Raw genomic sequence first — 24,199 nt, 5'->3', positions numbered from 1 at the left:
CTTGGGCATATTTGTGCCTCTAGGAATATGTGGAGTATGAAGGTTGCCGTATAACTGGCAACAGGGGCATAAAGGAAAGTCTGTTTGGCAACTCCTTGTTTCGGTTTTGGACCAAAGCGCCTTTACTCCTGGAGGAAGAATTCTTGGATCTGCAAATTCCGACTTGTGATTTCTGTAAACCCTGTTTAGATTGGCTGCTCTGAGCATGCTTGTCCTATCCCCAGCCCCCGCGGCCGAGAAAGCCCTATGATTATAGAGAATGTTAGTAAACACATTCTGAATCTTTATGAGCTCCAAGGAACCACTACACTATGTCTAATAGTTACTGACCCATGTTTTCTTTTCTCTTTCTTTTTTAGTTTTAGACAAGACAACAGTTTCTTACTGGGAATAGTTGTTTTGTTTGTAGGCCATTTAGTTATAGATTATCAATGCACAAATGTTCTGTGAGAGACATAAGATTGATTTAAGGCACTAAGATATAGGCGTTCTAAAAATGTCAGGTTCTCTTTTTTTAGTGAATATTTAACGTTAGAGGAACAGTGGCAAAGTTCCCTGAACATGTGGTGGCTGACTCGAGGTGTGATTCAAGTTAAAGTCTCTGGTGAGACTCAGAGTTAAAGCAAATTTGAGAAGAAGGGGATATGGCTAAGAAAAATGAGAAATGGACTCGCTAACTGTGCAGAGCATCTATTGTAAACCCGTGAAGCAGGATTTAAATATGCATCTTTTCTTATTCTATAATGGGATGGTTTTATAGAGAAATTAGCCTGCTTTTCTCTTTTAAAGGCTCTGTATAGTCTCTTTCATTTAGTAGTTGGCACCTATATCAACCCTCTCCAGAGTATTTTAAGTTTCTACCTCTTGGCTGTAGTATTCAAACATAAGTTATGGCATCATTAAGATATATTAATCAAACATAAAATTTTAAGTCACTAAGCAGTTTTTCCACAGTAGGTTTTATATGAATAATCAAGAAACTAGACATTCTTAGGAAAAGATGCATAGAAATTTAATAATCAAATTATAACAGTTGCCCAAATAAAAAGAGAAAACATTGATTTTTTTTTCCTCCTCCCCAGTGCTGTAAAACATTCCAAATCTTAGTGACAACTGGAAATTTGAGTTTGTCTATTCAGAACTTAGTAATTAAGCTATATAGTGTAGTATACTGTATTACAGGCAGTGTTCCATCTTTAGAGTGAAGAAATGAACACATTTGACAGTATATAAATCAGATGTCTTCCCTTTGGACGTATGAAACTTTTAAAATATACGTTAATGTTTTAGTTGCCACAATCTGAAGCCTGAAATCTACAACTTATAATACTTTGCATACTGCACTTCCGTTGTTGTTTAGGGTTAAAGAAGCACAATTAGCGTATCTCCTGGGTTTAAGCTTGCTTAACTTTTTAAAAGTATTTTCATTTTCTTGATTTTTTTCCATTTTTGCTCCATTGTTCATACTCTGGAAACAGCAAAGAATATTGAAAAATATTGCAGGCAGAACTCTATCTTAATATAATTGCACACACACACCCGCCCGCCCGCCTCCAATTCCTTCTATGGAATAGTGCTTTTACCCAAGTAAGGCATTTAGCAGTTATTAACATACTGCTGTAGGTTCCCCCTTTGTTTCCTGGACTTCTTCAGCCCCAAGTTTTTTAAACGTGTCTTTCTGGAAAGAGGGGGGAGCTCTCACCAGAGAGCTCCAAAAAGCCAAACAAACACAAATTTTAGGAACCTTGACCATGTCCCCACTAGTGATACAGCTCTGAATATAATTATAGATGCCTGCAATCTCCTTAAGGACAGAGACAGCTTAGGATTTGTCTTAGATTTCCTCAAGATGCTCATTACGCTGCCTTGTGCTCAGAGAGGCAGAGCACATTTGTGGAATCCCAAGATGTTAAGTTTGGCAGTCTAGGGTCATAGCTAAACCTCATTTTCTAGTTCAGCCATTCCGCAGGCTGGGGTGCTGATGACCTCTGTAGCTGAGTCTCAGACGGTGAGCACGACAGAAAGGAGCGATGGAGAAGACCAGGGAGATACAAAATCGGTCCTTATTAGCGTGAAACCGAGAAAGCTGTTTCTGCTGAGGCCTGCTTTCGGTTTGTCCTGTGAGGCTTAGGGATGGACTGTCCCATCGCGCACCCAAATAGGTAATCGGCTAGGCTCCAGCCTTGCTAAACGATTTATCCTCAGAGGAAGGGGCGGAGGTGAGAGTGGAGGCAGTGTGAGGGATGGAAATAGCTGAGATTTTTGTCAACTTGTTAAGGAGAAAACATTTCTAGTTGACATACATCCCTAGTTGTTGCTCGCCCCCTGTTCATTCACCGCAGAAGTTACTATCATCAAGCATGGTTATAAAGTAGTGTGGTTTGGGGGGAGCTGCTACGTGGATACGGCCTCAAAATGCGCGCCCAATCACTCCCTGCCTGTAGGGCTAACGCCGGCCCCTTTAAATCCTCCCTCCTCCGATCACAGGGGGCCAGTCCTTTCGGAGCACGTCCGCCCGGAAACGTCCGCGGCCGCAGGCGGAGGGTTCCGGGGCTTCTGACATTCCCCGTTGGCCAGGCAACCCCGCTTGTGCCTTTCTCCCAGAGGAGGAGACTCGGAGAAGCGCGAGCGGCGGCCCCCCGCTGCCCTTGACTTCATGGGCTTGTTCAGCCTTGCCTGTCCTCTTTAACCAGGATGATGTTTAAGGCCTCGCCCTTTTCTGTAGGTGAGCGCCCACATCTTCCTTAGGTGTCCCTGCTCAGGAGAGGAGTTGAGAGCACGCTTTTTAGAACTGCTATTGTATGGCTCGAGGACTAGCATCAGTGCGGTGCTTATAACTTGTTTATTCACAGATCTGTGTGGTGATGTTAATAACGAACCAGAAGGGACTTATAGAAATGCTGGTTGGGCACTTCATCTCCGTTGAGTCTCGCAGTGGCCATATGTTAGGTAGAGGGGATTATTTGGAGTTCAGAGTTAATTTGCCTGAAAGACTGGTTCTCTCGCTGTGCGCATAACAAAACACAGGAACTGAAGACACCTGAGTAATTGAGAAACTAAAAAAGAGTTACCTAAGGAAAAAAAAACCCACAAAAACAAAACTTCAAACTAGCAAGATGACCAGTAATGCTTTGTAGTTAGTTATAGACACGCTGAGCATTATCTCATTTAATTCTTCACAAGTCAGGGCTGCTATCACTAGTGGTGAGGTAGAATAAGGGGTGGGGTCTGACCCTCGGCCCCACCCCCATCCCGCGTGATAAACTTTCCTGCCACCTCCCTGCTCCTGTAAGAGCCTTACTCCAGCAGAGGCAAACGTAATTCTTTATACTCAGTTCCACCTATTTTTTTTTCGTCTTTCCTCAGCGCTGGCGTGGATGCTGCCATCGCCTGGTCTTTGGAGACTCGGTTGCTTTTTAATGGCAGCAGCGGCTGTTGGGTGAGCAACTGGAGACTAAGAGTTTGTTTTGACGGAAGGGTCGCTTTTGCTTGGCGCCATCACTGCTGGATTGGTCCTTCCTGGCCCTTCCACTGTTGAAGGGAGAAGATGCCACTGCCATTTGGATTGAAATTGAAACGCACCCGACGCTACACTGTGTCCAGCAAGAGCTGCCTGGTTGCCCGGATCCAGCTGCTCAATAATGAGTTTGTGGAGTTCACTCTGTCTGTGGAGAGCACTGGCCAGGAGAGCCTAGAAGCTGTGGCCCAGCGCCTGGAGCTGAGAGAGGTAAGCTGCAGAGGAGGCTGCAGGTCTTTCGGGCCTTCACTCCTTACCGCATGGGGGCTGTGTGTGTATCCTAGTCTACCTGACACCAGAAGCATGCACTTCCTGTCTGTGACTGTGAACCTGAAAGCCCTCCTCCCAGAGAGGAAGGAAGAGATCAGAGCAAAAGTAGCCCCTATGGAGGTGCTCCAAAAAGAATTTACAGTGTCGACTTTGAACGCGTTTGTATCCTATGTCCCTCATAAAGGCCGTGGAGAATCAAATGTGCATGTATTTTGCATTTTCCAAGTTCTCATTTATTATTAAATCCTAATTTCTGGTCATTCTTATCAGGCTTTGTGCATGCACGTATGTATTTATTCATCTGTACAACATACATTTTCTGTTTTCTGTAGGCCAAGAGTCATAAATGCCTGAAGTTTGAATTTTGGTTTTCTCACCAACTAGTTCTATAACCTTAGGCAAGTTACTTCTTGAGATCCCTGAGCCCCAGTTTCCCATCATAACCGTGACCGTAACAGTGGTGCCTATTCTTGGAGTGGTTGTGATTTAATGTGCACGTAGAACCATAAGCACCAATCTGTTACAATAATCATAGGAACCTGTGTCCTGGGAAACGCCTCAATCTAGTGAGTAGAAAGTTGTGGAGTACTCGAATAGCCCCAGGAAGTCCTAAATTTAAAATCTTTTGTAAGGCCTGTTAAAAGGAAGAGCTCTAAACGTGGGATCTTTCCTGTGTCTAGCTCCCTGGAGCAGGGGTAAGGAAAAGAAACGGGGTCTTATAAACCGGGAATCCCGTAAATGTTGTGGCTCATAAAGTCAGGAATAGATACATTTTGCTCTAGGGGAAACATTCAGTTGATTATTTAGTTTAAAAACCTGTAACTTGGAACCGCAGGTACTCAGAGGTAGCTACCAGGTTGCTTATCCTTGAGCTGAGAGCAGTGAGGCGGCAGGTGTGCTGCCAGGAGAGAGAGGACCACAGAGGTGAAGCTCCTTAGGCAAAACGATCTCTCACGTGTGACCTCAGTGCTAGGCCCTATCAGGCTGCAAATCTCTGTTCCCTTAAAAGTAACAAAGGCATTTCGTTGTCCTTAAAAGATTTAGACCTACCCCGATAGTCTAAAGATAAGGTAGGCTTTTTAAACCAAAGTGGCTTTTTGCCTCAGCAAGTCCTCTCGTGGATGACTAAAACGTGGTTCAGGTGCAGCTGCTGGCGGAGAGAAGTGGGGAGGAAGCTGGGGATATTTAGGACTGAAGAAGCAGCTGCTGGGGAGGAGTTAGCCAGGAGCCGGGGCTGGTACTTAGGCTGTCAGTAGATGGTGGGGACTGTAATTAAGAGAGGAAACATGAAAGAGCTGGGTTCAGCTTGGGAACTAAATGCTAGGTTTGAGGTGCCAGTTGGTACCACTCAGTCTAACTGGAGATATTGAATGGGGAGGTAGGTATGCTTTCTGGAGGGCCAGGCAGGAGATTTAGACTGAAGGAAAGAGGCTTGGGAATCTCAGGATGCTGAGAGAATTGAAGCCAGGAGAGAGGTAAGGCTGTCCAGGGGGAATTGGCGGAGGCAGCACATCCGCCGTGTTGAACAGAAGAGGAGAGAGCCTGGGGAGAGACTGAGTGGATTGGAGTAAAACCCAAAGCAAAGCAAAGCGAAAAGCGAGCCGGGAAAGGGGGCCTCCGTGATTGTCTTTCTCATGTGCATTTATTTAGCTGACTTTTTATTGCCTTCACTTACTTCTGCTCCCCAGCACCCCATTTTGCTTTCCCCCCCAAATTTTATCCAATTACTCCATGTCCGCCCTAAAGCCCCAGAGAATCAGCTCCTTAAGGACTGTGTTGTCTTTATTTTTGTAACCAGAGCGTTAAGTGTGCTCAATAAATTCAGGAAGAATTGAGCTTGCCACCAGTGGTGGTTGCTTTTTTTCTGTTAGTCAAGAAACTCAGGACTGGGGACGTGGCTCTGCGGTTCAGAGAACTGACTACTCTTGCAGAGGAGCAGTGTTCAATTCCCGGCACCCACGTGGTGGCTCACAACTGCCTGTACGACCTCTGTGGACACTAGGCATGGACATAGTGTATAACATGCTCTCTGCAGGCAAAAGTCTTGTACACATGAAATAAGTAAATCTTTAAGAAAGTGGCAGCGATCCAGGAAAATCGCCATCCTTTGTTAGAAGCTCAGCTGTGCTCAGCTACGGGCATACCCTCAGCCCAAGCCGCCTCCTCCTCCTCCTCCTCCAGAATTATTATTGTTTTTGAGAGACAGTCTCATGTAGCTCAGACTGGTCTGGAACTGACTGAATTGCTTCTCCTGCCCGGCCTCTGGAGTGTTGGGATTATAGCAATATGCGACCGCGATTGGTCTCTGAGGCCAGTTTTTAACAGAAGAGCAGGGTGCCCCGACTGAGAGAACAGGCATAATTCTTAGGGGAATGCCTAGTGCTTGGAAAGACCATGCAGTGCTTCAGCATTCAGCTGCAGTCACAGTTAGAAAGTTTAGCAAATCTTAGCTTGGGAAGCTCCAGCAGGTCTGCTCTGTAGTGTGTAAACAGATGGCTTGATCACCAGGTCTAACCTTTCCAAATGACTGTTCAGAAATAATCTGAGTGGGGTAGCACCTGTTCCTAGATTGTGTACATTCAGCATGCGTGTGATTCCAGCAAGAACTGTCAGTGTGCTGGTGTCTCTCACTAGCCTCCCATGAAGCAAACCTAGAATTATTGTTGTAGGTTTGGGTGAAGAGTTTGGCTGCTATCAATTGTAAGCTGCAGGAAGAAATTATTCCTTTTGCTTACTTAAATACCATCTTGCTTCCATAATACAATGATAAGGACTTCACAGTAATGCCATAAAATGCTAGAGCCAGGGACTTTAGCATCTTTATTAGTATTTTACTCAGGAGGCTGGGGCAGAAGGATCTCAAATTTTTTTTTTATTAATTATTTTATTTATTTATATTTCAAATGTTACTCCCATTCCCAGTTTCCCCTTCACAAAACCCCTATCCCATCCCCATCCCCCCTGTTTCTCTGAGGGTGCTCCCCCCCCCACTCTGACCTGACTGTCTTAGCATTCCCTTACACTGGGGCATTGACCCTCTTCAGAACCAAGGGCTGCCCCTCCCATTGATGTCAGATAAGGTCATCCTCTGCTACGTATTTAGTGGGAGCCATGGACCGACTCATGTATACTCTTTGGTTGGTGGTTTAGTCCCTGGGAGTTCCGGGGTGTCCAGTTGGTTGCTATTGTTCTTCCTATGGGGTTGCCATCCCCGTCAGCTCCTTTAGTCCTTCCTCTAACTCTTCCACTGGGGTCAGTCTATGGTTGGCTATGAGTATCTGCATCTGTCTTAGTAAGGTGCTGGCAGAGCCTAGGATCTCAAATTTAAGTTTGAGGCCAGCCCTGTTTCAAGAAATCAAACAAACAGCCAATAGACATAACAAACCATAACAATCATCACCCAAAACAGTAAGGATTACCCAGTTCCCTCAGAGTGATGTGTAAGCCAGGACAGGTCAGTAACGTATGAGACGTGGAACTGCCAAGAGCACTGTAGTTTTGTGCCCTTAAGAGCCAGGCTGTGGCCAAGCAGTGGTGGCACACGCCTTTAAACCCAGCACTTGGGAGGCAGAGGCAGGCGGATTTCTGAGTTCAAGGCCAGCCTGGTCTACAGAGTGAGTTCCAGGACACCCAGGGCTACACATAGAAACCCTGTCTCAAACAAACAAACAACAGTTAGACTGTGATCTACCTCCAGCCCCAAAGGAAGCCACTTGGTAGGCAGAGCCTACTGCAAGAGGTATCGCCTAGAAAATGATTTTTGTTTTCATAGGGGGAATCCCACTGCCTCTCAGGCAGGTTCTTTTGAGTGGGTAAAGTCCCATTCTGAGAACCAGTGTGTCAGTTTGCCTCTTGAGGGGCTGTGTAAGCAGTGAAGTCCAGAGACGACAGTCTGCGGGCTGGTACGATTAGATACACAAGAGACAGTCTGCGGGCTGGTACGATTAGATACACGTTCTTGTCTCATGCTAAGTATTAAATTACTATTCCCCAAATCTACACCTGATCTTAGCCAAAAGGCCGAGAAGCGATATTCCCCAAATCTATAGGCTTTTCACATTGAGGAGAATAATGGTGTTGGTGGTGGTTTGAGAGTTTATTATTTAAGTGTGACGTTGAGCGGGGCACTCGGTGTTAGGACACTCTCAATGTGGTAGTCCTCATTAGTCTCGTTATCATTGTTGTTTTGGTCTCACAGAGTAGACCAGGTTGGCCAAGAAGCCTGTGCACTTGAGCATGTGATCTTGTTTGTAGGTGCTTTAGGGAAAATATCCTTTGATTATTCCATGTGTGCAGGCCTGTGTGCAAGACTGCACTTCTGACGTTGAGTTAAATGCTCAGCAGCCACTAGAAGCATCTTCAAAGCATGTATTTGAAGATGGGTACTGCAAACAAAATCTTACCTCTCATGTTTTTACTTCCTGGCTTTGGGTATTTGTTTACAAGGTTGTGGTTTATTTTAGATGTTCATGAAGTGAGTTTAAAATAGCACTTGGTCACAGAGTCAACATTTTAGGTTTTAACATGTAAACTTCATTTGCACAGGACTGCTGTTTTCTGATGTACTTCTGGTGTCTAGAATAGTGCCTGACATGTTATTGAACATATTTCCTGAATAAATATCCATTTACTTTAAGCCTCAAGATGGTTTTACACAGCCGGGCGTGGTGGGGCACGCCTTTAATCCCAGCACTCGGGAGACAGAGGCAGGAGGATTTCTGAGTTCAAGGCCAGCCTGGTCTACAAAGTGACAGGGCTATACAGAGAAACCCTGTCTCAAAAAAACCAAAAAGAAAAAAAAAAAAAAAGAAAAGAAAAAAGAAAGATGGTTTTACACTTAGAACGGTAAGTATGAGTGCGGTTCATTCATGCTCTGCACCATGATTCCTGGAGAGTGGGGAACATTTCCAAGCTTTGTACATAGTTATAAAAACTCTTCCTCCCTTCCTCCCTTTTCTTTCCTTTCTTTTCTTTTTCTTCGCCTTTCCTTTTCTTTCTCCTTCTGTCCCTCTTTCCTCCCCTTGTCTACCCTATTTCTGCTTTGCACATTTGCTCTGTTCTTTTGCAGGATCTCTCTGTGTTGTCCAGGCTTGTCTCACATTTGTTGTCTTCCTGCCTTGGCCTCTGAAGTAGCTGGCAGCGTATGAGTGGACCAGTACCCGGCTTAGCATTTACTTATTTATTAAAAAAGATCTTTTAGGTTAATTTTATTTTATGCTTATGCATGTTTTGCTTACATGTATATATGTGTACCATATGTGTGTCTGGTACCCACAGAGATCGGAAGAGGGTGTGGGGTTCCCTGGCACTGGAGTTAACGATGGTTGTGAGCCATCATTCGGGTGCTAGGAATCCAACTCACTCTAAACCACTGAACCATCTCTCTAGCTCCTATCACTTATTCATTGGTGATCCCAGTGAATTTATTTATTGGACTTGCTTATAAAGTGCAGGTGAAAGGTTACTTACAGGAGCATGAATCACTCCCAGAAGATCTGTATGACACGTTTAGTTTATTTCACTTTCACTCTGGGGGGTTTTTCTGGAAAATTTCCTAATTGTAGTTCTGCTGGCTTTGAGGGACATTGCTGTGTCTGGCAGAGTCAGCTTCCCCACCTTGCTAGGAAGTGTTCCTTGCTTGGGAGTGTGCCATCTTAAGTCAGCCTATCAGGGGTTCCAGATATCCACTGAACGTATCTCCACTGGGATCTGAGAAGACGCGGGGATTTCGTGAGCCTTTCTCTTTTCCTGCCAGCTTTCATTTGGACTCTAAAAATAACCAAAACATGATAAAGAAAAAGTACATCACATGCAAATGTTTTGGGCTGAGTAGTCACAAACTGAATTCAGGTACACCTTTGTATAATAGATAAGACCGTGGTATAAAAAAAAAAGAGGACAAGTATTTTGCTGATCTTCTGGAAGGTCCCCTGAGCTGTGGGACCTTCTGTCATTTTAGACTGACCTCTTCATCTGAGGAGTTTTCCAAACTCCAAGCGTCAAAGGGCTTTTATATTTCTTTTACTTTCAATAATATTTCAATTACATTTTGATTTAGTGTGTATGGATGTGGGTGTGCATGTGTGGAAGTTGGGGGACAACTTCCCTCCACCACTTGGATTCTGGGGATCAAGTTAAGGCCATCAGTATTGGTGGGCAAACTTTACAAGCTACTTTGCCAGCCCATTCAGTCACTTTTCTCTTGGTCTTGATAATGAAGACCTAGGCAGGTAAGTGAGAGAGTCATATGTATCAGCATGGGTATGTGTATGCATTCCAAACTACATAATACAGACTCATGCAAGTTATTATCGAATTAGGAAATTTACTTACTTAAATGATAAGAGTGTTATGCAACTTTAGTTTAATGTTTAATTAATGTAAAGGCTAGCCAGGCATATTGGCACATGCCTTTAATCCCAGCACTCAGGAGGCAGAGGCAGGCAGATTTCTGAGTTTGAGACCAGCCTGGTCTACAAAGTGAGTTCCAGGACAGCCAGGGCTACACAGAGAAACCCTGTCTTGAAAACCAAAATAAATAAATAAATAAATAAAAATAAATGTAAAGGCTATTATGTATACCTGAACTGAAAGAGTGTTCGTCTGACATACACAAAACCCCCAGGGTCAGTCCCTAGCAAGGCATAAAATTGACCGTGGTGGTTCACACCTGTAAGCCCAGCCCTCTAGAGGTGGAGGCAAGATCAGAAGTTCAAGTGCATCTTGGACTACGTAGTAGCCTAGGTCCTTGAGACACTGTCTGGAAGATCGAAAAGCAAAGGGCTAACAATATAAAGTGTGTGTGCTTCAGTGCTGGGATTTCAAACAACAGAAGTGGCCGTCTATGGCTGGCAGCATGCCCTGGTGGTAGTCTCTGGACTCTGGCATTGAGCATGTGCTTGCTCACCAGGGAGGTGTGAGCTGAGTTCCCAAGGTTTGGGGTGTGTGAGTGGGGACTGGGTGCTCACTCAGTTCTGTCCTTGTCCCTGCAGTGTATCTCACTGTGTATCCCAGATTGGTCCTTGCTCCTCAAGCCTCTTGCCTGAGCCTCCTGACCTTTGTCTTTAAAAATTGATACACATTTTTGGAGTAGAGTACAATATTTCCACATCTGTACATACTGTGGAAAAATCAAGTCAAGATACTTAGCATTTCCGTCTCCTCAAACATTTGACATTTCTGTGTGCTGTGAACCTTCAGATTCTCATGTGGTTATTTCGAGACAGGTTGTAGATGTTGGAGACTGTACCTACTGTGATAGTCTGTAGACCAGCGGAACACATTTCTCCTACTTAGGTGGCCATAGTCATAGTCTCTTTCCGTCAGACACAAACTGCCTCTCAGTATAGTGTCCTTTCCCCTACAAATGCTCTTTCTTCTGTGGCTTTCCTCCATAGTGCTCAGGAAGGTCACTGACTGTCATCATCAGCAGCAGCAGCCACTGCTTATTTACTTAGTTACTTACCGCTTATTTGTTTTAAAGATTTATTTATTTCAATTGTTTCGTGTCTGGATGTTTTGCCTACATGCATGTCTGTGTACCACTTGTGTGCAGAGCCGGGAGCCAGAGAGGGCACTAGATCCTTTGGGACAGGAGTTACACACAGTTGTGAGCCACCATGTGGGCTCTGGGACTGGAACCCAGGTCTTCTGGAAGAGCAGCTAGCTAGCATTCTTAACCACTGAGCCATCTCTCCAGAGCCCTGTTAGAGTTTTGAGACGGGATCTCATTCTGTAGGCAGGTTTAGGTTTGCCTGGAGTGAATTCAGGCTAGCCTTCAACTCAGGGTACTTTGTCAGCTTCAGGTTCTTGATAGGGCAACTTACTGCTAAGGAAAAAGCTCCTGGATGACAGAGGAGGGAGGGAGGGAGAGGCAGAGTGGTGGGAGGAGAAAGGGAGAGACAGAGAGGGGAGGGGAGTAGGCTGTGAGTGAGAGTTCCTCACTTAAGGATTGTAGATCACCTTCTGTCCCAGGCATCACCTGTGTGTCCATCTGGACAGTGAGTGAGTGGCAAGTCTCCAGTGTCTGAACTGGTGACTCACAAGTCGTTTACACATTAATTGAATTCCCGGGCTGTTTACTGAGTGAGTCTTCTACTCCATCCTTGTCAGATGTGCACCCAACCTCTGAGTGCTATTTTCTCTTCTAGTATAAAGGGCTCATTGTTTTCTTACAGTGTGATGGGTTAGCAGATCCTTTCTTACCGTGTTCTTCAAGCAGCTTGTGTACTCAGAATGAGATTGCCCTTATGTAACTTTCCTCTCTCCTGTTGCTTTGGTGTTGCGGCTTAGACACATGCCTTTGAGCATACTAGTCCATGCACACCAGTACTGTAGCTCTGAGCTGCTTCCTGCCTCATTTGTTACTGAATTTTTGGAGTTTTCAGATAGGATCTTACTCTGTAGCCCAAGCTGCCCTAGAACTCACCCAGGCTAGCCTCCAGTTCTGGGCACTTTGCCTACTAAAGGCTGAAATTACCGACTTTCAGCCCTTTCGCTTGTTTAAACTTTTTTTTTTTTTTTTTTAACATCCATTTCTGTGTGAGCTTGCGTGCATGTTGATTCTCTCCTACCATTTGGTTCCTGGGCATTGAACTTGGAAGGTTATCGGACTTGGCGACATGTATCTTTATCTGTTGAGCCATCTCCAAGGCCCAGGGTTTGTTTTGAGATAGAAGTTAACTGTGTAAGGCCAGGCTAGCCTAGAATTCCAGATCCTTCTGCCTCAGGCTTGGGAATGCTGGGATTGCATGCCATACCTAATCCCCACTTACCTTTTAAGGAACAAGTAAAATATCCAGAGGCTATTGAAGTTTATGCTGACAATGCTAATTTCAATAGCAGAAATGGTGTCCCATGTCCTAAAGAACAATTAGTATGTAAATTATAAATGATCAAGGCTGGCTTGGGTTTCTCTTTACTACCAAGTGAGGTACCCTAGAAGGTGTTTATTTTTATTTTTATTTTTATTTATTTTTTTTGGTTTTTCGAGACAGGGTTTTTCTGTGTAGCCCTGGCTGTCCTGGAACTCACTCTGTAGACCAGGCTGGCCTCGAACTCAGAAATCCGCCTGCCTCTGCCTCCCAAGTGCTAGGATTAAAGGCGTGCACCACCACGCCCAGCTGAAGGTGTTTATTATAATGTTTATTATAGTGTAATTTACGTGGACAGAGTAGTTATTTTGAATAATGAGCAGGCTAAGAAAATATTCAAATAATATACTGGGTGGCAGCGGCTCTCTCCATTTTCTTTTCTTTTTGTCTTTGCTCTCTTGTCTGTTTCTCCCTCCTTTCTGAGCAGGGTCTTTCTTTGCAGAACAGGTTGTCCTTGAACTTGTCGCCTCCTGCCTTAACCTTCTAGGTGCTGTTATTATAAACACGTGTCACAATGTTCCACCTCATTCACATGCTATTTAGATTGATCAGGCTCCGACTTGACTAGTTATGTTATGTGCATTTTCAACAACTTGAACTTTGTACCACTAAATCCAACTGTCATTAGAGGCAACAAGCTGGAGTTTGGGCACTAGATGGATTTTGGGTTGCATTCCTGAAAGGTAGCTTTGTAGGGGACACTGGCTGTGTAGAAAGCTGTGTTTGGTGCTTTGCATATGCTGACTGGAACCCAGTGGTCAAAGATGAGCAGTGTTCCCAAGACACTTGCTTGCTGGCCGACAGCACACTAACACTCACTGTGCTGAGTTAGCTTGCTTTTGTCTTTTCCAGTTCTTTTCCTCTTGTAAATGTATTAATTGTAATAATATACTAAGGGCGATTGGGTCAGGACAGATGACAGTTTGGAGGTACACTGCTTATGAACAATGTGCCACCAAAGATCTCTTTTCTTGCCAGGTTTGATGTATATCATGTAGAAAATAACTTTCTCTTTTCCACAGACTTTGTATCCACAGAGAAGATTGAAATAGTTACATACTTGGCTTGTCTGTGTCCTTAATGACTAACACACCTTTTGAAGGCTATTTATGTTTGGGTGGTGTGATAACAGAAAGAAAAAAGGAGCACTTTTGTTTACATTAGTTACTTTGTGTGTGTATTCATTTGTGGGGTATGTGCAGGTCGTAGCTTACATGCAGAGGCCAGACAGCTTGTGGGAGTTGGTTTTCTTCCTCCATTTTGTCGATGTCAGAGAGCAAACTTTGTTGGGCTTCCCAGCAAGTGTCCTTACCCCCTGAGTCATCTTGCTAGCCCTGTTTGTTTGGTTTCTGAGACAGGGTCTCAGGTAGCTGGCCTTGAACTTATTGTGTAGCAGAAAATAGCCTTGAGTTCCTGACCCTCATGCTTGTACTTCTCAAGTACTGGTATTACAGGTGTGCATCGTGTGTCACTTGCAGCATGTGTGGTAGTAAGGGATGTTATCTGTGGGTGTCAGATGGCACCGTGGTTAAGGATGCTTGCAGCACTTAAGAGGACTAGAGTTTGGTTCTTAGCACCTCAGTGGCAGCTCCCAACCTCTGTAACTACAGTCCCAGGGGAGCCTTCCAGGACATCTAGTGCCCTCTTCTGGTTTCCTTGACATCAGGCATGCATGTAGTATACATTTATACACACCGGCAAACACCCATGCACATAAAATACAAAAATGAAGATTGAAGAACATCTATGTATTGGAGTTAAGCTGATAAACAGGCCCAACAGGTCTCAAATTTATAAGATTTAGATAAAAAAAATATGTGGCCCATTTATTGGGATGAGATACAAGAGTGGCCCTATGGTAGAATGATCTGGTTAATGGTCAAGGAATGGGATGCCCCTGCTTGCCCTCATAACCCAAACGACTTTCTGCACAGGAGCACAAAGAATTAATTTGCCTTTAGTGAAACTTGGTGTGGTTATCTCTGTCATCCTTGGGGAATAAAATGTTTATGCATATTAATTTTTTCCACTTAATCCTATTTCCCTCTTTAGAAACATGTTGGTATTTTAGTCTTAAAATCTCATGCTCTTTTAGAGTGCACCTTGACCAGTGTTATCTGTTAAGATTCCCAGGACACAGGACACAGCCCTGAGAGAACAAGACCCGTGTTCTCTGGTTCAGTGCTATATGCTAGCACCCAGGATGCTCTTGATTCCTAGGGCATGATCAGTCAAAGTGAGCTGAAGGCATAAATTCAGGACAGCTAAGAAATGTCGGTAGACTTGTTCATTTTAATAGTTAATTGGGTGGTACCAGGACTCAAATCCTTAGCCTATTGTGTGCTAGGATAGTTTACCACTTAAGTACATTGCCAACCCAAGAAAATATCTTTTTCTCTCTCTCTTTTTTAGTGCCGGGATAGACCTTGTTAGGCAAGGTCTTTACCATGGAGTTCCACTCTCATTCCTAAGAATCTAGTATTAAAATTATTCTGTTTACAGTAATCGCGTGCTTCATGGTGTCTGATTGGGATTGTAAGTGGGAAAAATGAGAGTGGCTCATCCAGGTAGGCAGTAGTCCTGTTCATTGCCTGGACTTCTTGTAATAAGTGGCTTTCCCCACTGTGCTTAAGTGTTAAATGCTATTTCCCACTATGCTTAAACGTTAAAGCTACAGTAGAAGGAACTTGGATGCTCAAAGAATTTTAATTACTTGGACTTCGGTTTGATACATCTAGTATAATTAGATTCGTTACTTTCCTGAGTCTTCATTTATTTGTGCTAATATTTTGATATTGTTTATTGTCCTATTGCCTATAAAATAAAGAATATGTATTTGATTAAAGAGAGAAGAAAACGAAGGAAAGCTGAACAGAAAGGGAAGGGACACGCTGTGTTGAGGCAATGTGACCACTGCCATCTGCTGAAGGAAGAGGTTCCATACTTTATTATTTATGGCAGACTCAGTGTGGAGGTCAGCTCGGGGCTTGAATTAGCTTAGAGCTTGTTAACCACCTTTGTTAGATGATCTCTGCTCTGGGTAGAATTTATCTTGGGCTGTCTCCTCTCATCTCTGTCCTGATGAAAGCCTTCTATCTTCACCAGGTCTAAGAAAGGCACTGGGATAAAATTATATTTGCAATTTTACATGGGATTAACTTTTATTAAACATAATGCACTGGTGACTTTAAAAACCCTCCAGCTAACTTGTGTATCTCTCTGGTCTATTTTAAAAATAGAGTACAATCAAAAGGAATCTTAAAATAATTAGCCAGGAGCGGCCCTGGGAATTAGGAGGAGGCTTGCAGGCTGTTAGGGTTTTGACCTGCCTGGAGCAGCTGGCGTCTGCTCACTTAGGGCAAGGCAACCATATTGTCTGGAAAGAAGCCAAGCCCTATTTAACTTTGTTTTGACTCTAGTTACACAGCAGGCAGCTAGCTACAAATTTAGGAGAGTGGCAGGGATAATTTTTAAACAGCAATGAAAGAAGCCATACCATATTTTTGAAGGTTATTGTGACTTTTTTTGCGGGGGAGGGGTAGGTAAACTAGGAAAGAAAAAAATAATGTAAGCTATCTGACCCTGTACAAGTTCATAGAAATCTAGTTAGTGATCACGGTAAATTAACATAAGGATTCTAGAAAATTGAGTGTGTGGGAGATTTCTGACAGGATGGGCTTTCCACAGGTGCTTACTTATGAGCACAGACATGAAGAGTAGGCATCTGAATGAGTTTCCTATCAAGGGAAGGCTCTTATCCAGAAAGTTCTAGGAGGTGGGCACCAGGAATGTGGGAGACAAAGTGAGCAGAAGGTGAAGGACAGTTAGCAAGTCACATGGTTGTCATTCTTCCTGCCCTTCTGAGGAAGGCAGAGCCCTCCTTCACTCCCTCTCCTCTTTACTTCCCTTAAGAGGAAGTTGGTGAGGCGGTTTCTTGGTCTAGAGCTGGTTGACCCAGGTCCTGGAGCGTGAATTCAGAGGTAGGTCTGCTCCTTCATCCCCTGAGGCAGAGCTCCTCAGGAAATACAGTTAGTTCCTATGCTATGGGCAGACAAAGCTTTCTGAAAACCCATAAATAAGGGTAGGTACCAAAAGAATGAGTATTTGGCTTTGGGAAAAATCTGCTTGTAGTCACAGATGAAGAAAATGTAGCTAACTAGAGTCTTGCAAAGCTTGCTAGACAACAAGTCATTCCTGTGTCTCTGGGAAAAGAAACTCTCCGGGTAACGAACTTTGTTGAATAATGAGTACAGCTTATCACTTTCCTAAATATCATTGCTAATCTCTGGAACTATTTATAAATTTCCCTACCTCTCTTTTTGCTGTTGTTTTTGTTATTTTGAGACAGGTTCTCACTGTGCCCAAGTTAACCTGAAGATCCTTATGTAGCCCAAGCTGGTCTTGAACCCATATCCTATTGCTTCCTGAGTGCTTCCTGAGTGAGGTGTATGGCCACCGTGTGTGGCTATTTAAATTTTTGTGTTTGAAGTAGCCAAGTCCAGCTTCTTTTAAAGGGAAAAGTAATATATACTGAATGAACTTAAGATTCTCTAATTTTAATTATAAGAGATGGTATGCTGTTTTGGGGGCTTAGGAGGTTGTTTTGAGTCAGGGTCTTTGGGCATTTACAATGTAGAACAGGCTTGACTTGAACTCAAGAGATCAGCCTGCCATTGCCTCCTGTGAGTGCCCCCATGCCTGGCTAAGAGATGATATACTTAATTTTTTTAAAACAATTTTTTATTAGATATTTTCTTCATTTACAATTCAAATTCTATCCCGAAAGCCCCTTATACCCTCCCCCTGCCTGCTCCCAACCCATCCACTCCCTCTTTCTGGCCCTGGCATTCTCCTGTATTGGGGCATAGAATCTTTGCAAGACCAAGGGCCTCTCCTCCCAATGATGACCGATTAGGCCATCTTCTGCTACATATGGATATACTTAATTTTTAAAAATAAGTTTTATTTTATGTATATAGGTGTTTTGTTTTCATTTATGTCTGTGTACTGTGCCATGCAGAGGCCTGAAGAGGGTGTTAGATTCCCCTAGAACTGGAGTTACAGAGGTTGTGAACTGCCCTGTGGGTGCTGGGAATTAAAGCTGGGTCATGTAGAAGAACAGCCAGTCAGTCCTTAACCAATGATCATTTCTCCAGTCCAAAGAACAAATACACTTTCATGACCCAAAAAGTTTTCAGTCTTATAGCTTGTCTACCCTGGGCTTAATATCGACATAAAAAAAAAATGTTTGACTTACAAAGTAGAGGTGGGAGTACTGTGAGTTCAAGGCCAACCTGGGCTACAGAGTAAATGTGAGGTCATCTTGAGTTGCATAGTGGGATCCTTTCTCAAACAAAACTAAGTGTAAATATGGAATAAATGCCTAAAAGTAGTGTATATAATAGACAAAGCATGGTGTACGTGTACTCCAAAATGTGGGTCTAAGGATGGAAGACAGAGTCATACATGCTTTAGAAAGTATTGTACATGTCTTTCACCCAAATTCTTGAAATTATAAGTAGAAAGGATTTTTGGAGGAAGGAACCAATAATTGCTTTTTGTTGGTACTGGGCAGAGTTGGCATAAATAGGGAGGGGCATGACCATAATATGTTACATGAAAAATTAAATAAATTTAATTAAAAATATTAAAGACAATTAAAACTATAATGTCCTTCCTATAGCATCGTGCATTCATGTAGTTTCCCACCCATCTCCTGTGCTGGAGTTGTGACTTACATTACTCTCGGAAACAGATCAGACTGGTTGCTTCTGGTTCCCAGCTATCATCTGACCATTGGAAACCAAACATAGAACCTTGGACTAGAAACATCAGGTCATATCTGTTAAGCCAGGTTTTTCTGTTTTGTAAATTGTGGAAGGCAGGATGGTAGTTGCTTTCTTGTAAATGATGTATGTGGGTTACAGAAAACAGCAATGGTTCTGGACTTTTGACTTATTAAAGTTCATGAATTCAAAAAAAAAAAAAAGATATCCATGCAACTTTTCAAACATAGGAGGGTGCAGGGGGCTGGGGCTGGGGGGCTCTTCCTATGTAGCTCAGGCTGGCCTGGAACTCACTCAGGAGCTCAGACTTGCCTTCAACTTGTGATCCTTTTACTTCCGCTATAGCAGTGCTGGGTTTCCAGGCATCACCTGGGTGGCTAGCTCTCTTATAGGTTGCGTGCACAACTGCCTATATAATGTTGGAGGGACAGTGTGGAGGGACAGATGCTGTAATGCTTTAAAACTTTTAATGGCATAAGATTTACCTAGAAACTTAGTAGGTTTTTTTTGGGGGGGGTGGCCCAAAAATGTTGTAAGTAATTCCAGTAGGGGTGGCCTGGGGACAGGACTTGGAGAGGCACTGGCTTTGGGGACTGCACAGTATCTCCGTGGTTCTTGGCCTACAACTGGATCTACATGATCAAACTGTACTAGTTTTATGAAGTGTCTTGGGTGACAAGAAGAAGAGACAATTCATCCAACCAAACTTAGTGAATTCCTACAGTAGGCTAGTTTGTAGAACTAATGGGACTGTAGGAACTTTCCACAAGCATTAAGAAGGAAGTTTTTCCTTTGTAAAAATGATAAGATAAAGCCGGGCGTGGTGGTGCACACCTTTAACCCCAGCACTTGGAGGCAGAGGCAGGTGGATTTCTGAGTTCGAGACCAGCCTGGTCTACAGAGTGAGTTCCAGGACAGCCAGGGCTACAGAGAAACCCTGTCTCAAAAAACCAAAAAAAAAAAAAAAAAAAAAAAAAAAGATAAACCTTGGGACCATCCAGGGAAACCAAACATTCTTAAATTGTTAGGCTTACTTTATTTTATGTGTATGAGTATTTCACCTGCACGCATGTAAGAGCACCGTGCACTTGCCTGGTACTCTCAGAAATCAAAAGAGGACATGGGATTCCCCTGAAGCTGGAATTTAGGGGCTTGTGAACTACCAGTTGGGTGCTGGGCCTCTGCAAGGACAGTGACTACTCTTAAATGTGTAGCCTTCTTTCCAGCTCATTAAACGTTCCTTTTGAGACTGGCTCTCACTTTATAGCGCAGGCACAATCCTCCTGCCTCTGCCTTCTGAATGCTGAGGTTACAGGCTGGAGCTGCCATGCCCAGTTTTAATTAATTAATTAATGAGCTTATTTGCTTATTTTTTAAATATTTGAGGCAGACTTCACTGTGTGTCCCACCAGGATGGCCTTCAGCTCACAGCACAGCCAAGACTGAACCTTCTGCAGGCTTCTTGCCTTAGCCTTCAAATCCTGAGATTATAGGCATTCAGCACCATGCCTGACTTAAAGTTTGTATTTCATGTCAAATAAAACAACCTGGATACTTTTTTTTTTTTTTTTTTGGTTTTTTGAGACAGGGTTTCTCTGTATAGCCCTGGTTGTCCTGGAACTCACTTTGTAGACCAGGCTGCCTCTGCCTCCCAAGTGCTAGGATTAAAGGCATGTGCCACCACTGCCTGGCACTGGATACTATTTTTAAGTTTGACTTAGGCTATGGCACTAACCATCTAGTAAAACAGTGCAGTTTCTTGGTGGTTCTAGGGACACCAGGCACTCGGTTGCCACCTGTGAGTGGGGCTGTTGTTTTGTGCAGTACAGATATGGAACATGTCCATCACTGCACAAGCTCCTGTTTGACACTGTTACTCTAGGGTCTCGAGGAGCAGAACAGTAGTTTTCCAATGGCCTTGATCCATGAATTGATTTTAAGATAAATATTATCAGTGACTAGGGGCAGCCATTTCACCTGCTGTGTGCTGTCATACCCATTCAGGTTGACCAGGCCAGGCCAGGGCTGCTATTGATTTACCCTAATAGTTCTGTTCTATAACAAGTGCAGTCTAAATGTTAATTCTCTGTCTCTCTGTCTCTGTCTCTGTCTCTGTCTCTGTCTCTCTCTCTCTCTCTGTGTGTGTGTGTGTGTGTGTGTGTGTGTGTGTGTGTTGGTGATCAGAATCTTGGTATGTAGTTAATCCTGGCCTTGAACCTGTAGGAGCCTGTTGCCTTAGCCTTCCAGGTACTGTAGTCACAAGCATGAGCCTCCACGCCTGGCTCTGGTCCAAAGCTTCAGTCTCTGACTTAGTAACCTACCTAGGTCACTTTATTACACTAGGTGTAAGTTTTCACATCAGGGGTGTGTTTGTATGAGAGAGAATGGATAGAAGCGTGCGCACACACGCACACACACATGCACATGAGAGAGAGAGAGAGAGAGAGAGAGAGAGACAGAGACAGAGACAGAGACAGAGACAGATTTCCACATTCTGCTCTTTAATTCAAAGTTCATTCTTCATATTAAACAATTAATTTATAAAATCCCAGTTCCTTTGAATTTTTATCTAATGGACTTTGAGGGGCAAAGAAGAGCTGTGGTTGCATCTGCTAAGATTTCTGACATTTACATGAAGTAGTTTTATTTAGAGGCTAAGCCCAGAATGGGGAAAAGTTGGGTTAGCATGGTGGTTTAGAATTATACTGGGTAGAGCACTCCTTAAGGCTTTTAAAGTAATATTAGTTATAGAGCTGCTGCCATGGTCCAGAGGGGAGCACTTCTCATGCAAGCCAGAGGACCTGAGTTTTATTCCCAAGAACTCTTATTCCCAAGAACCCTTTTGTGGAGAAAAAGAACCAATTCCTGAAACTTGTCCTCTGAACTTCACACTGGTGTACACACATGAGCATGCACACGCTCCCTAATATGTTTTAATTATGACAACTTAAGTGTTTTTTGTTTTTTTTAAGATTTATTTATTTATTATATGTAAGTACACTGTAGCTGTCTTCAGACACTCTAGAAGAGGGTGTCAGATCTTGTTACGGATGGTTATGAGCCACCATGTGATTACTGGGATTTGAACTCCGGACCTTCGGAAGAGCAGTCGGGTGCTCTTACCCACTGAGCCATCTCACTAGCCCAACTTCAGTGTTTTGGTCATGGAAAATGTTTCCTGCCTCCGTTTCCCAAACACTGTTCTCTATGGAGCTTGGCATTGCCTCTTTTTAGTTTTTTTCCTGTAAGCCTTGCATGTTGTCCCTTCTGAAAGGCACAGGAGGCCATTGCCACTTGGTCCTGGGTCTTTGTGGGGTGGAGATGGCTGGGTTCTTTTTGTCATGTCTGCCTCCCTCAGTGACCTTCCTTCCTTTCTTCCAGGTCACATACTTCAGCCTCTGGTATTACAACAAGCAGAATCAACGGCGCTGGGTGGATTTGGAGAAACCCCTGAAGAAGCAGTTGGACAAGCATGCGCTGGAGCCCACCGTCTACTTCGGCGTGCTGTTCTATGTGCCTTCTGTTTCCCAGCTGCAGCAGGAGATTACCAGGTAAGAAGGCCCCACTGCAGCCCATGGTAGAAAGTACTCCAGAGAGGTCGGCAGAGTGAAGCTGGGGTCAAAGGTTCTTGAGATAAAGGCCTGCAACCGTCATTGCCCGCGGCCAGCATTTCTTTGTCATTGGATTACTAAGAGGTTCTGGAATGTGGTATGTCAGACCGAATTATGGCTTGCTGGACCCAAAGGCCCAGGAAAGATAATCAGTTCACCCTGGCCGTGAACCCTGTGATATTCTCTTTAATGGTTTTGTTGGTCCCTTTCTGGTTCCTTGTAATAAGGAAATGGGCGAGGGAAGATTTAAAATGTATAGTCCTAAACTCTGTATTCTCTTCTCAAGGAACTGGCCAGGTTCTTAGAATTATTCCCCACCCCCCCTGGAAGCTGTAGATGGGTTGGCCCTGGGGGACAGAGTGGACACAGAGAGGGAAGATGTTTATGAGAAGAGAGTTAGTGAGTAATCACACTTACAGCGGCCTCAGCGGTAGAAGAGTGCAGCCGAAGGGAGGGACTGAGACGTCTTGCTTTGTTTCATCCACCCGGTTATCTAAGGCTCTTTTCATGAAGCAGATAATGTATGTTCCTTCTGGGCCCCTCTAGTGTCTGCTTGTGTGTCCCTTCTCATCCCATCTGTCTCCTCTGCTCCCCCTACACAGGTTCATTTCTGCTTTCCTGTACCTTTTATCTCTGTCCCCTAATCTCTCTCACACTTCAGTCCTCCTCATCTGACTCCTTGAAGCTCTGGGATGCCCCAGGCAGGGATGCACTTTGTCTGCCCCATGCTGTCTTAGGACTTGCTTGTAGATCTGTCTGTTAAGGCGGTTGGTATCACAGCCTGCTATTATGCTTGTGTTCCTGTCTTATCTTCTTTCTATATCTTAAGCCCATGTTTCCCTTGGCTTTGCCTTCCATTTGGAAGCTGTAGTGCCCTGCAGATAGTAAGAATTGCTGCTGTCTCATGCTTCTGGAATGTTGTTTGAATCTGCCAGGTAATTCCGGAAGACACCAGGAAACGAAACAACAAGGGTCAGCTAGTAGGGGTAGGCACAGATGGACTGTGGAACAGGTCAGCAAGGGTCAGCTAGTAGGGGTAGGCACAGACAGACTGTGGAACAGGTCAGCAAGGGTCAGCTAGTAGGGGTAGGCACAGATGGACTGTGGCACAGGTCTGAAATGTCAATATTGGAGAAAGTAAGTGGAAGCAGGAGGAAAAATGCTAGCTGGCCGCTTAACTCATTTAAACATTTACTAAGGTATTCAGAGCCCTTGGGTAGTCACTTGAATCTGATCTTGGAGGAGTTACTCACAGTCTGGCGGAACTGGCAGTTTATATACATAAGTAGTCACAGTATCCCAGGATAACAAACATTGATTGAAAGCTCCGGATTCCTAGGGGCGGGGCACAGAGAATGTGACTAAGGAAGGGAAAAAGAGCTGACTTCTTGATAGGCTTTGGAAGAAATTTTCTAGTTGGGAATGGCTTGTGGAAAGCAGCCAGAACGGAAAGTCTCAGCTAAGACTGGAGAGGAGAAAAGAGGTTTAAAGCCAGGTTTGTGCTAATCATAAAGACGTTGGACATTGAGTAAGGCTTTTTCAAATTTTAATGATGTAGAATGATCCAATTTGCATCTTACAAAGACCATTCACATTAGCTGTTAGATTAGAGACTAAAAACAAAAACAAACAAACAAACAAACATCCTTGGGAATTCAATTGGACAGCAGGAGGCCAGTTAGGGAGCTGGTGTTAGGAACGAGCTCAGGCACGAGCCGTAGAATGGCATGAAAAGGAGTGGAGTTATTGGGTTCAGCCAGCAGGACTGCTCTCTGCTCCGGTGTCAGACCTGGTAGAGAGGTTCTAGCAATAAGAAGTATGGTCATGAGTATCAGTAAGACGCCTTCTGGATCTGAAATGAGGCCCCCACGGCCAGCCACGCAGCCTTGTGTGGCAGCTCGAGAATACATCCTGTTGCCCTCAGTGTCTCCTTCCCACTTCTAGGTTCCCTCAATGTCTAAGCTATCTGGGCAGGGCCCAGGTCTCAGAGCTATAGAGTCAGGAAGCAGAGCAGTGGTTTCTAGGAAGGAGGAAGGCACAGGAGAATTACGTGTCATACAGAGAAACTCTTGCAGGTGATTGGTACTCAGGCTCTTTATCCTGTAGCAGTGACTTCATGTTTTTTTTTGTTTTTTTTTTTTT

The 24,199-nt window shown here is 44.0% G+C and overlaps 1 protein-coding gene across 1 annotated transcript in view; it reads left to right on the top strand.

Moving 5' to 3' along the window:
• Positions 1–24,199, top strand: part of Ptpn21 (protein tyrosine phosphatase non-receptor type 21) — a 64,359-nt gene that overhangs the window by 206 nt on the left and 39,954 nt on the right. The window contains exons 2-3 of the mRNA XM_021201431.2: positions 3,367–3,727; positions 21,828–21,997. Of these exons, the coding sequence (XP_021057090.1) occupies positions 3,548–3,727; positions 21,828–21,997 (350 nt within the window). The 5' untranslated portion in view covers positions 3,367–3,547. The remainder of the gene's footprint in view (positions 1–3,366; positions 3,728–21,827; positions 21,998–24,199) is intronic.

Source organism: Mus pahari, chromosome 7 (assembly GCF_900095145.1).
Source record: "Mus pahari chromosome 7, PAHARI_EIJ_v1.1, whole genome shotgun sequence".
In the NCBI taxonomy this organism is placed as follows: domain Eukaryota; kingdom Metazoa; phylum Chordata; class Mammalia; order Rodentia; family Muridae; genus Mus; species Mus pahari.
Note: the sequence above shows the minus strand (reverse complement) of the source record. Positions and strands in the feature narration are given on the sequence as shown.